This window comes from Sorex fumeus, unplaced genomic scaffold (genome assembly GCF_029834395.1).
Source record: "Sorex fumeus unplaced genomic scaffold, SorFum_2.1 ptg000014l, whole genome shotgun sequence".
Taxonomy (NCBI): domain Eukaryota; kingdom Metazoa; phylum Chordata; class Mammalia; order Eulipotyphla; family Soricidae; genus Sorex; species Sorex fumeus.
Window position 1 is genome coordinate 40,382,847 of NW_026606071.1, and position 21,128 is coordinate 40,403,974.

At 42.0% G+C, this 21,128-nt stretch overlaps 1 protein-coding gene across 2 annotated transcripts in view; it reads right to left on the reverse strand.

Annotated features, from left to right (window-relative positions):
• EPHA4 (EPH receptor A4) overlaps positions 1–21,128 on the reverse strand; it is a 149,573-nt gene that overhangs the window by 54,276 nt on the left and 74,169 nt on the right. For both annotated transcript variants that reach the window (XM_056111562.1, XM_056111563.1), the window contains exon 5: positions 5,743–6,081. In XM_056111562.1, coding sequence (XP_055967537.1) covers positions 5,743–6,081 — 339 coding nt within the window. The remainder of the gene's footprint in view (positions 1–5,742; positions 6,082–21,128) is intronic.

Here is a 21,128-nt window from a genome sequence, read left to right on the forward strand (position 1 = left end):
TCAACCTCCATACTACCTCTCTGGGCCCTATAAGTTGTTTTTCTCTTGACTAGCACAAAAATTGTGTAAGCTTCAGATCTCACAAAACTGAACACCACCTACAGCACGTTACCTAACTCAATGTCTCTAAGATTTCCTCCTTTGCTTCTACCGTTCCCCTTCAAGCTTTCCTCTTACTAGAAGACAGGTAGCAATTAGACTCAGTGGGGATGAGAATTCCCACTGTTCTCCATTATCCCACTCAAATAACATAATATGTCTAATTAAAAGATGGCAGAGCAAGAGCGAATGGGAACTTATCCAGTTGAGTAATAAACGGCCGTATCCCTCTTACTTGGTTATTTTCTTTTCGCTCCTCATTATTTCAGTTTTGTTTCATTTATCACGACTTGAGGAAGAGTTCACGGGTGTGTTTTTACTGGAAGTAAACATGTGCACCAACAAAAAGGTATTGAATAGCTACTGTGAAGGAGGCATTGCTAGCACCAAAAGGAGTCTTGTCACTTTGTTGGTACCACATTGTCTTGCAGTTAGTTGTCCTAGGTAAGTCCCGCCTCAGAAACTGTACCAATTCAATTGATGCTAAAACCACTGGGAATGAATTCTTCACAAGACATTCCAAAGGATCTTTTTCGATTGTCTCTTACCTGAAAATAGAGCTGGCAGCAACAGAAACATGCAGCCAAGCAAAGTGAGGTTGGTGAAGCTTTAGACAGTGGCCAAGACTCTGATGGCCAAAATCTCACTTTTGCACATAAAGCTTGAGCTGGGTTCCTCCATCATGGTTCTATACGAATTCTGGGTGAGATGACTCCTTGGAGTGGGAGTTATGCATTCGAGGACGTTGAGGGCAATCCTGACCTTTACCTACTTGATGTCATAGCCCTATACCTCTTCTCAGTTGTAACAACCAAAAAGGTGCTAGACATTGTCCAATGCCCAGGGTGTGTGTGTGTGTGTGTGTGTGTGTGTGTGTGTGTGTGCATGCACGCGCGTGTGCACACATGCACACCCACATGTGAGAGTGGGTGTGGGGAACATAGAACAACTGATTGCTGTTTGGGACTTCAAAACAAACACCCTAGTGGGGTACATGGGAAGAAGCAATCTTCAGATTCATCTGGATAATTCTATTGGAAGTATTTTCTGCAAGTTTCCCCCACTCTCAGAGCTGCTTTTAGAACCACTTTTGGAACATCATAAGGTGATAAGTCTTACTTCTTCATGCTCATAGCTCAAGACTTGGAATCCTACGATTTTAGAGTTGGAAAAGATCTTAGAGATTAGCTGGGTTCAAATAATTATGTAATCCAGGCACTATGTGAACTCCTCCAAACTCAAGAGTGTTAACGATGTCTGTCATTTAAGACACCGCAGCTGTGCTAAAGAGAGATTATCAGATGTAGTTCCATGTGAAATATCTGGATCAGAGTCATGTGCACAATATAAACCAGAAGTTGCTGCCTCAAATGCAATCTGAGGCTTCCAGAGGATTCTACCCTAGAGGTTTGTAATGATTTAATGCAAGCACAAAAGCCTAGAGTGTGGTCCAGCCCCATTGCTGGAACATGGTGTGGTGGGGGGAAGATTACGGATGTACCGTGGAAACCAGTGCTGGCAACCATCACAAGATTTTTAGCAAAAATAGTACTCAGTTCTGTTGCTGGAGCTGAAAAGCTTGTTTTGCTTATACAACATTTATCTCTCCTAGTTGACACCATCCTGTATTCATTTGCCTGAGATGGTCCACTTAAGTAAAAGTAAACCAAAGGAAAGTCATCTAGAAAACAAAATCACCCAGCACTCTGTTTATTCATTTTTCATAAACATCAGCAACATCTCCCTTACCCAACCCCCCACCTACCCCCCCCCACCAGAACAATCATTGTTTTCTTGTTTGTGCTTTCAAAGGGAAACTCCAAACCCACCCTCTGTCACCGCTACTCCTGCACCCACCTTGGCACAGTGACTTGAAGTATAGAGATGTCTGATCTCATAAAGAGAATTTGGGAGGCCAGAGCAATAGAAGAGCAGGCAGGGCACCGCCCTCATGCATAGCTGACCCAGGTGTGATTCCCTACACCCTATATGGTCTCTCAACCACACCCTCCTACCCCCCAGGAGTGATCCCTATGCAGAGACCCAGATGTCAGCCCTCAGCCCTGAGCACCGCCCAATGTGGCCCTCAAACCAAGAATAAATAAATAAATAAAAATGTTAAGATGAAAGCGAATTTGCAAAAAGTACTTTCTCACCTTAATCCACAGAGTTTTCTAGAACCAACCAATCTGCAGTTCACTTACAACTGCCCCTGTGTGACCCAGGGCAAAAGTCATGAGAACCAGCCCTTTTGGCCACTCATCTAAAGTTCACATCCTGGCATCAGCCTATCTGCAATCAAGACTTTCTGTTTCCCATTGTCTTATCTTCAGTGTCAATTGGTTTTAACTCAGGCTTAGTGCAAAGCAAAAGGGTGTGATCAGCCCTTCAGGATGCCAATGGGCAAATTGGGGTTGGGATGGTTTTAAATCACCATTTCAATCACCAGCTATTCTCACCAATTTCTACAAAGGCAGGATCAAAGCCCAGTTAAACCTACATCCCCATGCTAAGATACTCACACTTACAAAAGGAAGAATGCCAAGCAGAATACATGATGGTTGCTAATCTTCCCAGAATTTTCCAGGAAAGCAACTGCACTCTTTTAAGAGAAAGACCCTTCCAGGTCTCAAGGGTTGCCTCTGAGATTAGCTTGGACCAGTCATTTCCACTTCATGGAGCTGGGGTCTCAGTAGGGAAAGTCTCAGGGGTGACAATAAAACCAGTGACTAGACGTTTTATGTTCTTTCTAAAAAAATAGTTAACTGATAAGAAGAAGAGTTGCATGAAAAACAGACTAAAAATAAAAAAGGGGGGGGTACTGCTAAACTCTATGACCTCCAGGTGCTAAATTCCTCATAGAGACATCATTGCCTATAGTAGTCTGCAAGGAATTTAATTTAACAAAATGATAGGAACAAATGCAATTAGATTATAATTGTGTATACGTAAATATGCTTAGGGGAGCTCTGATAGAGTTTATGATGACTATATTCACCCAGAATTTTGGCCTACATTATTAATTGACACTACTATGAAGAAAGGGTTTGTTAATCAAAGATAAACTGTCCTAATGATTTTGAATTAGCAAACTCCAAATTATAGCAGGATAATGAGGCAGGGCCGTGCTCATATATAACTCTGCTAAGCGAACATTTTCTGGACGGCCACATAGGAGGTCTACTTATTGAAAGATTTATTTTTAATTTTGAACAGCTTCCCAGCATTACCCTTCACGAAAATTAAAATAAGAAGCTAGAATTTGGTCCCATTCAGCAAACCTCCTGGCAGAACGGCTCGCCATGTTAGACAAAAACCTCATCCTTCTTGTTCTTCAACCTGAAAAGACTCACACCTAAGTTTTTAATAAAACATTGATTTTTTTTCCTTCCCCTTTTCTCAGAATGCTTTTGCAGATTTCCTTCACTTGGAGGATTTTCAGCCTGTCTGCTTTGCACTCTTTGCTCTGTATTGGCCTACTGGGGCTGACATAATCCCTTGGCTTAAATCCTTAAGTATACAGAGTCAGAGACATCTCCCCCTAAGATCCTAGGGAGCCAAGCCTGTCCGCAGTACAGCTCCCAGGGGCTATTCTCCGCCAAGGAGGATGACTTCACCTTGTACATCACAGTCTGAAAAGGACCCGTTTCTACTTTTAGAGCAGTTAAGAACAGAAAGTCAGGATGTCTTTGAGGACAGCCCCCGCCCCCCACCCCAAAAGAACACTGGGGGCTAAATATGAGAATATTGAATCAATCATTAACCAGCTTCCCTGGGGTACCAAGATCATTATATATGTGGCTCCTTCCAACTCCAAACACACCAATCACATGACCGTATTTCTCAGGATCTTTGGGCAGTATTTCCACTGCCTACATCCAAAGAGAACTAATAAAACACTGGCAGTTCATATAGTACTCGTGATGCTGTCTAAATCTCCTAAATCACCCTCATCTTTGCAGAAGAAGAAAACTAATGATCACACATAGTCATCACAAGCTAAAAGTGTAAAATTAGGAGAGGAAAACATAACCAGATGATCTGTTCATATCACCTATTTGAAGACCAGTCACATCATCCTTCTGGGACCAACTTCCAATGCTGACCCAGTCTTATTTGTTCTAGAAAGTTCAGGGAAAGTGGAAAAGTAATGGGCTTTGGATGGGCATACTGGAATACTTCTCACTGCAAGATCAATTAGTAAGGATATGTTTTACGAAACTATTGAGTGCACTTACTGAAACATTCATTTCAGAGAAAAGTGCCATAAAAGGCAATAGGATGGCTGACGATTCATAATTCTTTTCCAACAAAGTTTCTTGTTCTTAAGAGATTCACCAAAGGGTAAACCACAGACCTTTTCTCTATTCCTCTAGAAATAAAATCGAAGGAGTTGGCTATAAAAATGTGAAACATGCGATAGAAATCCAGAATGAAAAATTAGTACGAGATCATTTGGAAGCTTTTGAAGAGTAGAAATGAGAATGAGGGAATCGGGAATCATCACCTACAAATTTAGATTCAGATGTGCACTTTGAAATTGGCATGAAGATTTTGAGATAGTTCTCAGTGAATCTATCAGAAACACTTCAAGAGTAGAATATGTTTTCTAACCCTCTGAGTTAGAAGAGAGAGTTACTGTAGAAAATGAGGCAATGGCGCTGGAGCGACAGCTCAGTGGATAGGGTACTTGCCTTGCATACAACCTGCCTGGGTTTAATCTCCACAAATCTTGTGGTGCTGTGAGGACCATGGGTACTGGGAATTAAAACTAGGGCCTCTTCACATCATGCACACATGCCAGCACCTAACCACCTCCCCAGGCCCACAACTGTGTGTTTAAGGAAAATTCTATCAGTCACACAGAAAAAGAAAGCTACCCATATCGTTCATTCATTGCTCATAGTTGAACATGGTGATTCTCATAAAATTCAATTCCATTATCTATGTTTACAAACAAGAAATAAGATGAAATCTATAGCTGATAATGCTTCTGCTGGAAAATACAGCAAATAACAATATTAGAATACTGTGGATTGGTAAAAAAGCCAACTTCCTCAGCCTTTAGGATATGACAATCTCCTTATACCCACATCCTGATGAAAAAATGGCCCAGAGAGTTCACAAGCAAAGTCCTGGAAAGAGTGACCCAATTCACAGGACTGTCCCCATGCCCCACTTTATTCAATACCTCCATGACCATGTAAGCAGCACCACCTAGAACACACTACACTGGCATTCTTCAAAGAAAGGTTTGATGAGCAGCTGGAGAGACTGAACAGCAATCAAGGACCTTGACTTGCCTGCAGCTGATCTTGGCCAGATCCTAGGCACTACACGTGGCTATCCCCTGAGCACTGTCAGGAGCAAGCCCCAAGCACAAAGCTGGAAGCAGACCCCGAGAAGTTGAGGGGAGGTGTGTGCACAACTTCTCCATACATGAATAGAAATGTCTACTACATAACTAAATGCCCCTACATAACTAAATGTCCTTTAAAGTATCTTTAGTATTATATTGCAGTTCACACTGGAACATCATTAGAGTCAAGTGGTTCTACTTCAGTGGCTGAACTTTAATAACCATTCAGGAGCTCTATGTCTCCGTATACATAGACCATAGGATAAAGTGGATCTGGTTCCTACCTGCTTGGTTGGTGGTCACGGTGACAGACACAGACTGGTCCTGGCTAGGGTTATACTTGGATACTCCATTCACCGCCCAGATTTCGAACGTGTAATTGGTGTGAGCAAGGAGGTCAGTGATAGAGACTTTGGTGGTCTTCAGGCCATTCTGCTGTGGGGTGTAGTGAACCCCACTCCCACAGGGTCGGCACTTGCTAGAGTCACCAGCTCCACATTTCTTGCAAACCACGTTGTAGGAAATGTCCTGGCGGCCACCTGTGTTCTGAGGACCGCTCCACTCCAAGTTCACCGAGGTCTCGTTGACATTTGAAATCAAGTTGAGGGGGGCAGACGGTGGGCCTGAAGGAGAAAGAGGGGAAAAGAGAAAAAATTGAGGATCACACCAAGAACTGAAACCATCCTCTCAAGTTGCTACTCATCTCTAAAGCTCCAGGGAGAAAAAGATGGAGGATGCCAAAGAAAGCCAAAATTGCATTTTTCCATTTTGCCAGTATCCTGGGGAAGAGAGCAAAGAGACACCTTAACAGGAGCTACAGTTGAAAACAAAGGCAGTAGTTCCGACTTTCAACTCATTCCTTTTGCCATTTCTTTTATTTTTGTTTAATCAAAGAGATAAACAACAGGGGCTTTGGCAGGGGGCGGGGCAGAGGGGAAGAAAGCAAATCAAGTTAGCAAGATCTTCTAAAGGAACCCTGGCAAAGGAGGTGATAAGTAACTTGTCATTCTCATTCCTGGGCAAACACAAATGCCACTGATTGCCACTCTGAGCTGTGAAGCAAGCCCAACAAATGGGCTCCAATCCAGCCTTTCTCTCTGAAGTGGGGCTGCAGAATATAATTTACCTAGTCACCACCTTGACATCTGACAAATGGGTGCCTGGGTGTGATTTTAAGTTCTTAGGTGTTATTGTGGGACTCTAGTAAATGACTAGTTATGTATCCAGTCTTTTTTTTTTTCTTTTTGGGTCACACCCAGCGATGCTCACGGGTTTACTCGTGGCACTGGACTCAGGAATTACTCCTGGTGGTGCTTGGGGGACCATATGGGATGTCGGGGATTGAACCCGGGTCAGTCACTTAGAAGGCAAATGCCTAAAACTCTGGCACCTGAATTGGTCTTAAAGATCCATGATGTCTCTGGAGAATACCATGTCATCTACATGAATAAAAAGGACTGTAGACATCTGCCTCTTCAGTTCAGTATGACTGAACCGAGGGTGAAGCTGTCTGGGAATCAGTAGTAGGAACTTGTTGAACCCCGATGCACCAGTTACTCGGGAGATCTCAAAGTCAGGTAAAGACTCCAAGGCCACATTTTCTGCTCTTTCACTAACCAGATTTTACTGAGCTGGGTCTGAGCAGAATAGTTGCCCCCTCCTACATACAAGAATATCTGAAGTGTGAATGCCTGGCAGTGGTAATTTTGAAAAAGAACAACCGATCACTGACAATAAATGATTGGTTTCAAAGCAAGATGTAGACTCCAGAAGCACAAAAGACTATCGTTTCTAGCTCTGGCAGCTCCAGTGTGGATGATCGATCTGTCTTTATATGCCAAGAAGTTGTAACACAAATTACCTCGGAGGAAAAGAATGGAGGTGAGGGAAGAAAGGAGAAATTTCCCTGGTTTGATTTGGTTCCAATGACTTAAAAGAACTGGCACACGCTAATGAAAAATAATTCTTCTCAAAGACAGTAAGAAAGCCCTTGTTTCCCCTCTTTTCTTTCCCAGCTTGGTTTTCCCAGAAAGGAGACAAATGAAGTTTTAATGGAAACCGGTGGTTTCTCGCTGACCGTATCTATTCCTATTTCTAATTCATTCATAATGAAGGCTGTGAAGGAAATGTGTTCAGAGTAACCAGAAGCCTGCTTGGATCCAGAAAAGCTGTGTCTAGTCTGCCATAATGAATGTCCTCATCCAAAGCCATTCTTGAGAGAGAACTAGAAGAAGTAACCTGCAAATGAGGAGTCATATTCAAAATTATTACTTAACTCCTGCAATGAAAGGATTTGGGTGGGAATGTTGAATAAGAGTAATTCACTCTCCTATTCTTTTTATACAACTTAATTGAAGACTTTATTTTAACAAGGGAAGCAGGTCCTCCCCATCTCCCCTTGAGACTAATTATCCACAACCTCACAGCATTAAAATCCCGTTCCTCATTCTGTGATGTGTAAAGGGAGGGGGATAAAAAAAACAAGGCTGCAAAATTTACAGGCAAGGTAAGATTACTTCACAGCAGGTCTCAGAAAGGAAATACAAATTGCCTTCTTGTGTAGATTTTAAATTTTTGTCTGTGTGCCTTGGCGTGGCGACTGGAATATAATGGGGTCAGATGAATGGTTTGGGGGAAAATGAATCTTTCCTTAAAACTAGAGAATCCTGAGGGCTAAGCAAGATGTTCAAGATCTCTTTAAAAATAAAACTCATCTTCAAGATGAGAAACTTGAGGTCTCGAAAGTAGATTTGATCATGCATTAATATTATCTAATTAATGACAGGCTGACTAAAGCCCCAAAGTACTGAGTCCCATTCTGGTGTTATTCCCAGCTCGGTCTGTGGCCTCCATTAAAATGTATAAAATGGGGACGAGAAGATGGTTTTACGAATCAATGCTTACCATGTGTAGGCCCTGAGTTTGACCCCTGACACCACAAAGTTCCCCAAGCACTGTGCCTTATCTATCACCCACCCTCAAATAGGAAACCAACAGCAACAATGAGAACAATAGATCAGTTCAAGCCATGGTCTCAGAAGAAAGGAAGGGAAGGGAGGGTGTTTCACCAACTCCATTTCAGTGGTGCAGAGACACACTATGGTGTGGAAATGCCAGCCCATAGTCTGCAGTGAAAGCTGACCAGAGAACTTGGCATAAAAAAATGGTTCAGCCCCTGGTGCTCTGTAACTTCCAGGGTTAAATCAGACTGACTCTTAAATCCATTAACCTCCTTGCCAAGGTTCCTGGTCCATTGTCACATGGGAAAATGAGATACAACGAATCAGGCACTCCAGAAAGCAAAAAGTCAGTAATTAGTATGTAGGACAGGGCATGGCAGTGTCGAAACTGAGAAGAAATGGAGCAGAAAACTAAATGGTCACAGGGCTCAAAGATATAACACTGCCACATGAGGAAAGGAAAAAGATGCTGCAGGATTTCAAAACAAAGGATGGCCCTAAAACTCAGGGGCAACGCAATGCAGTCTTATTTATTCGTGCAGTGAGTCTTAAGAGTCTGGGATAAACCCAAGAGAAGACAAGCAAGTCCAAGTTCAGTGCTACCTCCATCAATGATTTATTGGGATGTACTGCATTTGTTTTGTGTTTTGCTGCCATACAGAACAATGATTTATTTTATGTGCACAATAGCAGTCTAAGAATTGGACTGTGACAGAGTATTGAGGGAAAAAAACATATAGGAATACCCTACTCCTCCATGTGATTATAATTTAGACTTAGTCTGCCTAGACCTGGAAAAAGATATCATAGCTGTTGCTACTTTTGTTGTTGTCGATGTTGTTCACCATTCTTGGAAGTCCTCAGGGCTTACTCCAGGCTCTATTCTCAAGGATCACTTCCCAGCAGTGCTGGGATCAGCCACATGCAAAGCTAGTTCTTAAACCCCTGTATATCATTCTAGCCCAGAAAAGATTTTCTAATTCAAATCGTAATGGTGGTTGTGCCATACTGCTGGGTTTGCTTTTTTAACTCATCAATTAAAAAGTGATGATATTATATAATATTGTATCTCATGTGTTCCCCTTTATAGTGAACACTTAGAGCAAATTAATGAATGTAGTGTAGACTCAATTTGGGTTCAACAGCTATATGTAACAGCAGCACCTTAATACAATCACTTGTAGCTAAGGCTGATGAGAATGCAGCATTCTGAATATTGTGGATGCCTTTAACAAACACAGAGAATCCAGGAGGGAAAACATCTTTATTTTTTTTTCTTTTTGGGTCACACCTGGCGATGCACAGGGGTTACTCCTGGTTATGCACTCAGGAATCACCCCTGGTGATGCTCAGGGGACCATATGGGATGCTGGGAATCGAACCCGGGTTGGCTGCATGCAAGACAAATGCCCTACCCGCTATTGCTCCAGCCCCAGGAGGGAAAACATCTTTAACTATCAAATTCTCTTCTCTTGTTTTTATAGAAGTATTCTACTCTGTAGCTACTTAGGAAACCCCAAATTTCTGCAAAATGATCCCCTTTCTCCGCAGAAATATGTACACCTGCATTTAAGTCTCCAATGACAAATAGGAAATTTATAGTGGAAAAAAAAAGGTAACCTTATCATTTGTATTTATTTTCTAGTTTCAGTATCGACATCCGATCTACTGAGCAACATGAACACATACCACCACCGAGTCACTTGGGGTCATTCTGAAGTGCAGACTGTCATGCTTTCCCAGGATCTTCATTTCTATTTTCAGCTTGCCTCAAAACAAGTAAGGAAGCCTTATGAACATACACACACACATACACACACACACACACACACAACACACAAACACCATGTAACAATTTCTAAACTATTTGTTCCTCAAGAGAAAAATTGATGGGGCCAGACCTACAGTACAGTGGGTAAGGGTTTTGCTTTACATGTGACCGACCCAGATTGTGTCCCCAGCCTCCACATGATTCTCAGAGCACAGAGCCAAGAGTAAGTCTGGAGCACAGGTAGCTATGACCCTCACCCAATTATTTTTTTTTAAAAGAAAGAACTGATTACTAAATTTCTCCCATTTCTCCTGAGATTCCTAGTGCATAGCAAGTTTAACAGACATTTTATAAAGTTATGAATGAGTGAAGGACAGGGTAGGAAACTTCTGAAGTCCCCTAATGTGCCCAGGGGGTCACAGTGTTCTTTTTTTTTTTAATTAGTGAGACACCTTTGAATTACTCTCATCACTAGAAGTCCAGTGTGCTATCCATTGCGCCACAGAGCCAGCGGTAGAGCATTTGCCTTGCACGCAGCCAGCCCAGGTGAGCCGGGTTCAATTACTCCGCCCCTCTCAGAGAGCCCGGCAAACTACAGAGAGTATCCCGTGACTTATTCAATATGCCAAAACACAGTAACAACAAGTCTCAAAAATGGTGACGTTACTGGGCCTGCTTGAGCAAATTGATGAACAATGGGAGGACAGTGTTTTTCTGTTTGACAGTGAGACACCATGAAGTACAGTTGTAAACTTACAAACTTTTGTGTTTGGGTTTCAGTTATACAATGATCAAGTGCCCATCCCTCCACCAGTGCCCATTCTCCACAACCAATGAACCCAGTAGCCCTCCCCCCATCTCCCCCACCCCACCTCTATGGCAGGGCATTCCCTTTTGCTCTCTTTTTCCTTTAGGGTGTTGTGGTTTGCAATAGAGGTATTGAGTGGCCACCGTGTTTGGTCTATAGTCTACTTTTTGCATACATCTCGCATCCCGAGCGAGTCCTCCAAACACCCTTTACTTCGTGTTCCCTTCTCTATCTGAGCTGCCTTTTTCCCCAATATGTGTTGCCGGCTTCCAAGCTGTGGAGCAGACCTCCTGGTACTTATCTCAACTATTCTTGGGTGTTCATCTCCCATTTTCACAGTGTTCTTTTAAGGGTATAAATGGATACAAGTTTCTCTAAAGTTATGTTTCTGCTCTTCACATGTAGATCCGTTAGCAATAAGTCCTATAAACGTGTACCTCAGTATGACTGGTTCAACTCAAGTTCATCAGTTCTATAAAAAAACACTTTGGAAAAAGAAGCAGTGGGTGGAGGGCTAGCTATCATATCATAGCAGCTGCTTCAGTCAGGAGGAATGTTTAGGGCCATTTCTTTAGTTAATGAATAATTACTGAGTGTCTAATATATGTGGCCAGTTCTAAAGGTGGGGGGTGGGGGGGAGAAGAGGAAAGAAAACAGTGCCTGTGATTTATTTGATACTTTCCTGGATAATTAAAGGAAAGGGAATCAAAGGAAGAAAAGACTGAAAGGAAGCTACATAGGGCTGGTGTAAGCATTGAATGGAAAGGCAGACTCCACTCTCCTTTTACAGCATCAAAGCCCAACACTACAGCTTGGAGTTTCCTCTTGGGCTGTATCAGTTGGTATTTTGTTAATTTGGGCCTGGGTCTGATGCCTTTTCTTTCTTTCTTTTTTTTTTGTTTTTTTGGGGTCACACCCGGCGATGCACAGGAGTTACTTCTGGTTCATGCACTCAGGAATCACTCCTGGCGGTACTCAGGGGACCATATGGGACGCTGGGAATCGAACCTGGGTCGGCTGCATGCAAGGCAAACGCCCTGCCCACTGTGCTATTGCTCCAGCCCCTGATGCCTTTTCTTTCTCCATCTTGTTTCCAGCAAGAGAAAACTATGGAAAACTTTCTAAAGAAAGCTGACTTTCACATTTTCAAAGACAGGCTGGCATTCTTCTTACTAACCTTTATAGAATGCCAATTTTTTTCTTTTAATTAGATGTTTATCATCCAAATTAAGATGGTTTGAAATAAAAAAAATTGAATACCAAAGTGCATGGAAGGGAAAATAAAATGTCTTTCCTTGACATATTTGGTTTTATTTGTAAAATCTCTTTGAATTCACAGGTAAGCAGAAGATTCCTGCATGCAAGAGATGGTTAGCACATTTGACTGTCTTCAATATCATGTGCTTAGAATGCCTTAGAATCACATTCTTAATATGATTCAGAGGCATAGATAGGAGCTATGTTACCAGGACCAAAAATTGAATGCCCTGTAGTTAACTTACAAATTTTCAGAGCAGGAGTAAATGAAAATAAAAGTTAATAGTCCTTCTTGCCCTGATGGGACCCTGAAATGATGCCCACGAACTTCCCCCGGCTACCATTTAAGCTTCTTAATCCATGATCCAGATACACACAAAAGAATCTAGGAACTGAGTGGTCAGCTGCAGAGGTCACTCCAGACCTTAATTATCTAAAATTCTGGAATTCGAGAGCAGCCACTCAACAGGCTATTCATAACAAGCAATACATAATAGACTGTCCAACATTGCTTTTTCAGTAAGTTTGAGTGGTGGTGGGAAAATTCCAAATAATAATGGTGGGACTGGTATTGCAATATTGAATGTAATCAAAGTAGAGAGAGTATTGTGGAAATTGTCTGCCACACAGGCAGGGGAAGGGTTCAGATGGGGTGGGGTGGGGATATACTGGGAATTTTGGTGGTAGAAAATGTGTACTGGTGAAGAGATGGGTGTTTGATGATTGTATGACCGAGACTCAAACATGAAAGCTTTGTAACTGCATCTCACAGTGATTCTATTTAAAAAAAAAAAAGTTAATAGTCTTGGTCCTCAACCACCGAACCTCCATGGCCATGGATAAATATGTGTGACTGAGTTGCAAAAAAATAAAAAGAAAGGTATTTGTATAAATAGGTGGCAGTGAATTTGGTCTCAAGGCCATAGTGCACCAGGAACTGCTTAAAGGGTTCAAAGGGAATCCAAGAAAGATCTCACAGGAAGCCTCAAAATTATCCCATAATTCTTGGGGCTTCCAGCAGCCTGATCTTATGTGAGGAGCTCAGTCCAAGGACCCCAAACTTATACATACCCAGTGTCCATTTCTAGGGCCCAGGTCTGGCTTCAAAAGCACAAATATCCTTCATTGACAGAGAAGACATAAAATACAGAAAATCTTCTGACCCATTTCTCAAGCATCTCATTGCTCTGATAGAAATGGGCACGATTTTTTTTTTTTGCCACCGTGCATCAATTTAATGAACATCCATTCGCTTCACTGGTGTGAAATACTTTCTGTATCACACAGCAGGTACCGGTGAAAGGTGCTACAGTGAGTAATTATTATTTTCGAGTGGGATGTCAACTTGTATTTTGTTGATGGGAATTTGACAAGATGAAGTCCCAAAGAAACTGTAGTCAAATTACCGCAGAGACAAAGGACTATCATATCCCATCTTATAAAGTATAACATATCACACAACATCCCCAAAGGAAGTGTGACCTTCCTTGACCCATCTAGAGCTCTCCTCTGGTAAGAGATAAGTTTCCAGAAATGAACCACACAATGTGTAGGAGGAATTAAGTCAGTGGTAAGCAGCAAAGAAATTTCCAGTAATTTCACAATTCTTCATTCTTCCAAACCATGCATGAGAAGACCATGTAATTCCTGAGCAGTTAGAGAGCACGCTTGCTTGACTTATGTTTGGATTTAAAAGTTGCCTGATTTTAGAACAACCTGGTGTTTACATAATTCTGGATGACCTTCAATTAACAAGGTCATTCAAAAAAGCATCAGCCAACACAGACCCAAAAGTCTTAAACAGCTCCAGTGTTAAGTAAGAGTTTGGTAAGATCCATTTCATGAGAGGTCTAAATTTGGATACCTGCTTCTGTATATTCCACCAACATCCCATCCTCAAGTCAGGCAAATTGTGTATATTAAGGAAGTCACTGGAGCTGTAGCAAAAGATGAAAATATTCTCAGAGTTGCATCAGACGTGGGTTCCACCCAAGGGTTTTAAACCATATAGATGGAAGGTAACATTTGTCATGCAAACCAGAAATGTTTTCTTTTACAGAATTACAGGGCTAACAGTCTCCAGGACCAAGAGGGGTTGGGGGAGATGGAGCAGGGGAAAATAAATCAAGTTATCAAGTTTAAAACTCAGTGTGAGCAAAACTGACACCATTTATTCAACTCAAAGCCATCCTTGGTAGCTCTGTCTGGAATTTTCTTCCCTAAATTGCTCCAGTGTCTCTTCCTAAGAACTTTATGCAAAATCTCTGATCTGTCCCATCTATTTATCCCATCACACCCTCCTTGTGAGAATCTTAAATTAATTTAAATTATTTATTGTTATAAATTCCCATCAGCACAAAAAAACAAGCATTTTTCCCCCTCTTCCTGGTGAGAAGAGTAAACCAGTCCTTGAAAAGAGGCCCCATGTTTAGGAAAGGTTCAGGCATTTTGCAAATAAAAAAGAGGTAAATGAGGTTTCACTAGGCCCCTGCAGCTCTATGCTCTGAATCACAGTTACAGCACTGTACATATCACAAAAGCTGATTTAAAAAGAGTAAGGCTGGAGTGATACTGCAACAGGTGGGACGTCTGCCTGGTAGGTGTCCGACCTGGGTTTGATCCCTGATGCCCCAATGGTCCCCTAGCACTGCCAGGAGTGATCCCTGAGCTCAGAGTCAGAAGTCAGCCCTGAGTATCACCCAGTGTGCCCCTCCTCCCCTCTGAAAATAGCAAGACAACAAAACAAAAACAGGCAACCACATGCACCAAGGTTGAAAACATAAAACTATCCCTCCACCGACTCAGACGTGAAAATTTTGTAAACTGTAACTCATGGTGATTCAATAAATATACATAAATAAATAAATTAAATTCAAAAAGAAAACAAGAAAACCAGTTAAGAGCCACAATGGTGGCAAGAGGGAGTTGACAGGAAACAAATGTGGCGGGGTTCACCTATAGAGAGGCTCTGGAGCTAACACAGACGTTTAATACTTAACTGGTTTTTAATCACCATTTTAAAATTCAACATCTAAGCCATGCAATTAATTCTGACTGTGGAAAGTAACATTCCCCAAGCGCATAGGCAGAAACTAACCCTTAAATGGTCCATTTCCTAAAGCGCAACTGTCACCCCCCCCCCACCACACACACACACACACAAAGACTCAGGCAAGCAGCACGAGACATCTTGGGTCTCGAGTTCCAGTTCATAAGGCTTCATTAATCATGTACAACTTTTGGACTGTCAATAATACTCCGGTGCTTTAGCTGTAAAACCCTCCAACCCTTCAGATAAGCCTTTGTTAATCCCTCTCCAGCTGAACGACAGGTTATATGGCAGAGTAAACAGTTGGGGTATGTAAGTTTTCACTGAAATAAAGCCCATGCATCCCCCGTGACAGTTGTATATGTTGCCTCCACTAATTGCTTTTCTCAGTCCTTGCTGCTGTGGATTAGTTTACATAAAGACTGCTGTTCAGGGACTCCTCTTCCCAAGATACATGAACAGCACATAACCTTTTATCATGGCAGTTTATGTAAGTTTTAACAATGAATTGAGCTCAAGTAGAGCTGTCCATTATTGAAAAAACAGACCCAATTGGATGCATCAATCACTTAACTGCTGTCATGAACAATTTCTAACTCCCTGCAGAAATTTTGCCACTACCTATGTTTCTGGCTTAAGTTTCCCCCATTCACTTCCCCAGGAATCCTTTGTTCTTTTCTTTATTGAATTAATTGGAGTTTTCTCTGCTTTCTTTTAGATGAGTAATTTATGGCTGAAGTGTCTAACAAAACTAACTCAGTTATCTATGAGGGAGTTTTATATATATATATATATATGTGTGTGTGTGTGTGCGTGTATACATAATACATAAATATATGAATATATACATATAAAGTGTACAGATATATATGTATATACACACACAGTCCCAGAGAAACAGCAAGCATAGTGACTAGAAAACACCTGCCTTGCAAGCATATGGTTGTAAGTTTAAATCCCTGGTGTCCCACATGTCCTAAGTGTGAATTCAAGTGGCCCTGCTGTCTGTCATCTCCAGAGCTACAAGTAATTTCCAGCAACAGGTACAACCCGTCAAATTAGAGTGTCAGCCTGAGCACATGTGTGAGCACCTTGGTGAGCATGTGGTTGAGTAAGCATGTGCACTAAATATGATGTGTGAGCCCCAACAAGCATTACAAATGAAAAGGTGTAAGCATCACTGACAGGTATGTATATAAGACCTGATCATCAAAAACACAAACAACTATAAAGAGAAGGGGAAGGAAGAAGGGGAAGTAAGGGAGGAAGGAAAGAAAGAAGGAAGGAAGGAAGGAAGGAAGGAAGGAAGGAAGGAAGGAAGGAAGGAAGGAAGGAAGGAAGAGAAGGGAGTGAAGGAGAGAGAGATATAAGGCAGGAAGGCAGGGAGGAAGGGAGGAAGGGAGGAAGGGAGGAAGGGAGGAAGGGAGGGAGGGAGGGAAGGAGGGAGGGAGGGAGGATGGAAAGAAACATTTTGTAGTTCACCAGGAAGAAAAGTCATTGCTAGGATTAACTGTCCTGTGAATTCATTTACATTTTTACCAAACTCTCTTTCTTCTTTATCTTATCTAATCACCAGAGTAAGATCTTGCAGAAAAGTATTTATTACCTATAGCAATCTGATGACCTAAGGAACCCTCCCCAATTAGCACAGCCAACCCATACTGTGATTAGAAACTCTGGTTCCAAACTTACCCCTGTCACGAAGTCAGAACCCATGCAAAATAAAACGGAGCATAACTAAGAATTGTTTGTGGAACAAACTAGAAAGCCCCCCCCCCACTTTCCTAATACACCCAGTTACATTTGTCCTTCATACTGAAGACAACAAGAATGACCCCCCGCACCCCCAATACTGTTCTTTTTCCTAGCAGAACCAACTTCTTTGTCTAGTTTTTACCTTCCAAGCCAAGAGTAATTGGGAGTTTCTGTTAAATGTTCTCAAGTCACAATAATGGGAGCAGGACAATTATTTCTATGCAACAGGACTCTTTCAGCAGTCCATCTGCTAAGATGCACAGAGAATGCAGAACAAGTCAACTATGAGAGGGAAATTAGAATACTGATAGCGAAGAAGGTATCCCGTTCTTCCCCCAGGAGATCTCAGGAAACAGTATAATTGACCCTGTTTCCTAGGATCGTGCTGTGCACCACCACTATAAGGGTCCCATAAAGAGTGTCAAAGATGCTCTCCAGAAATGACAGGGCTCACTTGATAACAAGCCACTCTTAATTATTCATGGTGGTGGGGAAATGGTAATAAACTGGCTAAATGGCACTGGCAGATCATTCAAGCCTTTCATGTGTTTCTCAAACCTCTGCATTTTCCATTTGAATCCACGTGGCATGATTAGTTCTTGTAAAACTAAAAAAAAAATACCTTCATTGTTGTTTGTCCACCTGAAATACGTGGGTAAAAGGGTTAAGAAGAGACTAAAATAGCTTGAAATGATGTGAGCTCTTAATGAAAAATTCTGAAGCTTTTTGCATTTTTTTTCGTTCTGGATCACACCCGATGATGCACAGGGGTTACTCCTGGCTCTGCACTCAGGAATCACTCCTGACAGTGCTCAGGGGACCATATGGGATGCTGGGAATCGAACCTGGGTTGGCTGTGTGCAAGGCAAACGCCCTACCCGCTGTACTATCTCTCCAGCCCCGCTTTTTGCATTTTTACAATAAAATGGCCAGTGATTCGATGGAGGTACATCAACTCTTTCCATTTAAGTATACCTCACGATTTTTTTTTCTCCCCGTATCCTCAACTGTCTTCAGAAAAGAATGATGTACTTAGTTCTCTAGAGGTAGTTTTTCTTGTTAGTAGTCAAAAACTGCTGACAGATGATCCAAAAGGAAAAGATAAGGATGTGGTTTAACCACTAATGTCAGACTCTGAATTACTGACATCTAACTGAAGAAGTAACCTAGAAATGGCCTGGGTCAAAGGCTGGTTTTGAATCATCCACTGCAAACGTTGGTTACTTCCAGCAGTTGAAGGCCCAGGGGAGAGGTCCAAGAATGAGCTTATCAACTGACGGAACAGGCAGCAAACCTCCTGTCCTGAACTAAAAGCCATACCAGGAAATCTGGTGATGGGAGAAACGGGAGGCTCTGTCTGAGTTTTCCTCCTGTGACAAATGGAATGCAGTGCGTCATTCTGCTCTTGTGTTGCAAATGTGGAAAATGACATAAAGTAACAAGACCCCTGAAAATCTGAGACAATAGAACTTTCATTCAAGCCTGTCCACAAAAGTCATGGACAGCAGGGATGATAAACCGTGAAATGGTCAGAGATCTATCACTGGGTATCCCCAGACACTTCAACAAAACTCTGGAAATCCTGGGACCATTGTTTTCACTTTTCTCCTCTCTAGTCCTTCTTTAGTCCTAACTGCTCCTCTTCTCCATCATTACATTGTCAGTTACTTGTAGCTCAAAAGTAGAAAGAAATACATTTTCAGGTGAAGAAAAAAAATGCTGTTGAAATAGAAGGTTGCCTTTTATCCTATGCTTTATACATCAAAGACCCATGCAAGACACCCCTCCCCAAATCCCTTAGCCAGACTGGGAAACATGTAAATCTTTGGGATAGAGAATTGAACGTACCTTCAAGGACTTGTTTGCAAATGGATATGAGATTTCTAAAATTAAAGCACATCAAAAAAGAAAAGCTCTCTCTTCTGACCTTGGAAACAAGTAAGGACGATGTTAGTTTAATTTGCATTCAGATTTTAACAACACAGTCACACAGCACCACTGGGATCTCGACTGGGTTCCCACCGAAGATTGCTCATCATTTCATTACGGTTCATTATGTTGATAACTGTCAGAAAGCATTAGAAGCAAGAGCTTTGAGTAATAGAACTGAAATGGTAATTTTAAAACAATACACTTTCTGGAGGAAGTACAGTGCTGCACTAAATTTAATTAGAAAAGGCAAATGCAAAGACAAAATAAGTGATGTTTGGGATCTTGACTCCTTCAATTGTCTGATAACCTAAAACCTGCATAGCCTTTTGAAAAATCAGAACTTTTTGCCATAGGCCTTGGTAAATCTGTCCTCATTAGGTCTAAACCCCTCTAGAATAAATTGTCTTAAAAGCTGCAATTTTGGAATATTTTAGGTCATGTTTTAAGAATCAATCAATCACTCTTTGTGTGTTTGGCACAATTGATTGAATTATTCAAGACTGTTTACTTGGAGATAGATTTGTGAAGGCCCTTCAAGTTGGCAATCTAAAATAATAATCTCTTATTTACAGAGAGCTTCCCATCACAAGGTGCTAATAAGTTTCATCAAACAAGTGAAATGCAGAGTATCCAAGTATGCAAGGACAGATTTCCAATGAAATCCAGCCCATCTCGCAGGTAATGAGACTCAGAAGTTGAAGATAGCAAAAAAAAAAAAAAAAAAAAAAAAAATCAAATTAGTTATTTCCTTCTACATAACCAGAATCAATTTATACTTTTATAAAACTACCCCTTCCTTTACTGGCCTTTTATTTTGGGGGGCGGGGAGCTTTTTTGGGGTCATACCCAATGATGCTCAGCTCAGGGGGTACTCCTGACTCTGCACCTAGGAATTAATCCTGGCCTTGCTCAGGAGACCATATGGGATGCTGGGGATCCAGCCCTGGTCAGCATCATGCAAGGCAACTGCCCTAGCTGCTGTTCTCCCATTCTAGCCCCTACTGGCCTATTTTGAAACAAAATAAGGAGCTAGGGAGCTATTTCAAAGATAGTATGGGTTCAGTCTCCCAGCAGGGCCTAGAAAAGACCTTTCTCTCTCTCTCTTGAATCACTGCAGAAACATCTCATCTATGTGGGGGAAACAAGAAGAGTCCATTACAGAGGCTCACACTCACTGTTCCTGACTGCAGATAAGCAAAGGCCAGTTGAAGGTCAGTGAGATCTGGGGGTTCAGACCCAGGCAACTTGCACAGTTCAAGGACACCCATCGCTTCACCAAGTGCATCAAAATTCCTGCTAAGAAGTGACTCATGAAATCAAAATGCCTCCATCAACTGAAATGCCACCCTAGTATGTATAGATTTCATGATGTCAGCCTCTTGAGGGCAAAGGCACCCCAAGCCCTGCCACCTTTCTTGACAGAAACAGGTGCCTGGAATGAGCCCTTCCACCTTTCTCTGGCAGGTATGCAGCAGGGTTCTGAAATGCAGCTGCACAGAGAGTGTCCTGGCTCATGCAGCAACACAGAACGGTAGATTTCCTTCATCAGAGAGACAAAAAAGAGGAGTCGGTTTCTAATAAAAAATGTATTATAATAAGCAATTACAATTGCTTCCTAGAGCGGCCACCAAACTGAAGGACAGCCTTTAAAGTGACAGAGGTATGAGGGAGGGACTCCTGCCTCTAGTAGCCATCAGAGGGGATGTAATTATTCTACTCAGCAGCAGCACCCAGAGCATCTGGAACTTGCTGGCATGTAGGTTCTTGGGTCTGAAAGAAAAGTCAATGGACAGGAGCACAAGTTTTGTCTGCAGAAGTTCTGGGTTTGATCCCTGGCTCCACATGGTCCTGAGAGCACTGAGTCAGGAGTAGCCCACGAGCACGACTGGGTATGACTCCCAAACCAAGCAAAAATGCAGTGTCTCAGGCCTGTCTTCCACTAGACACCTCTAGTGGACAATTTCGTTACCATTTCTATGCACGTTTTTAAGGGCTTGGAAGCGCTGTTCTGAATCTCTTTTACCTGGCGTGTAATCATCTGCCTCCCCAGCGCTCTCCCCTGACCAAAGGCTCCACCAAAAGGCCTCCTCCAGAAAAACTTTATCTCCCATTAAATTCTTGGAAGTTCTCAAGGCACG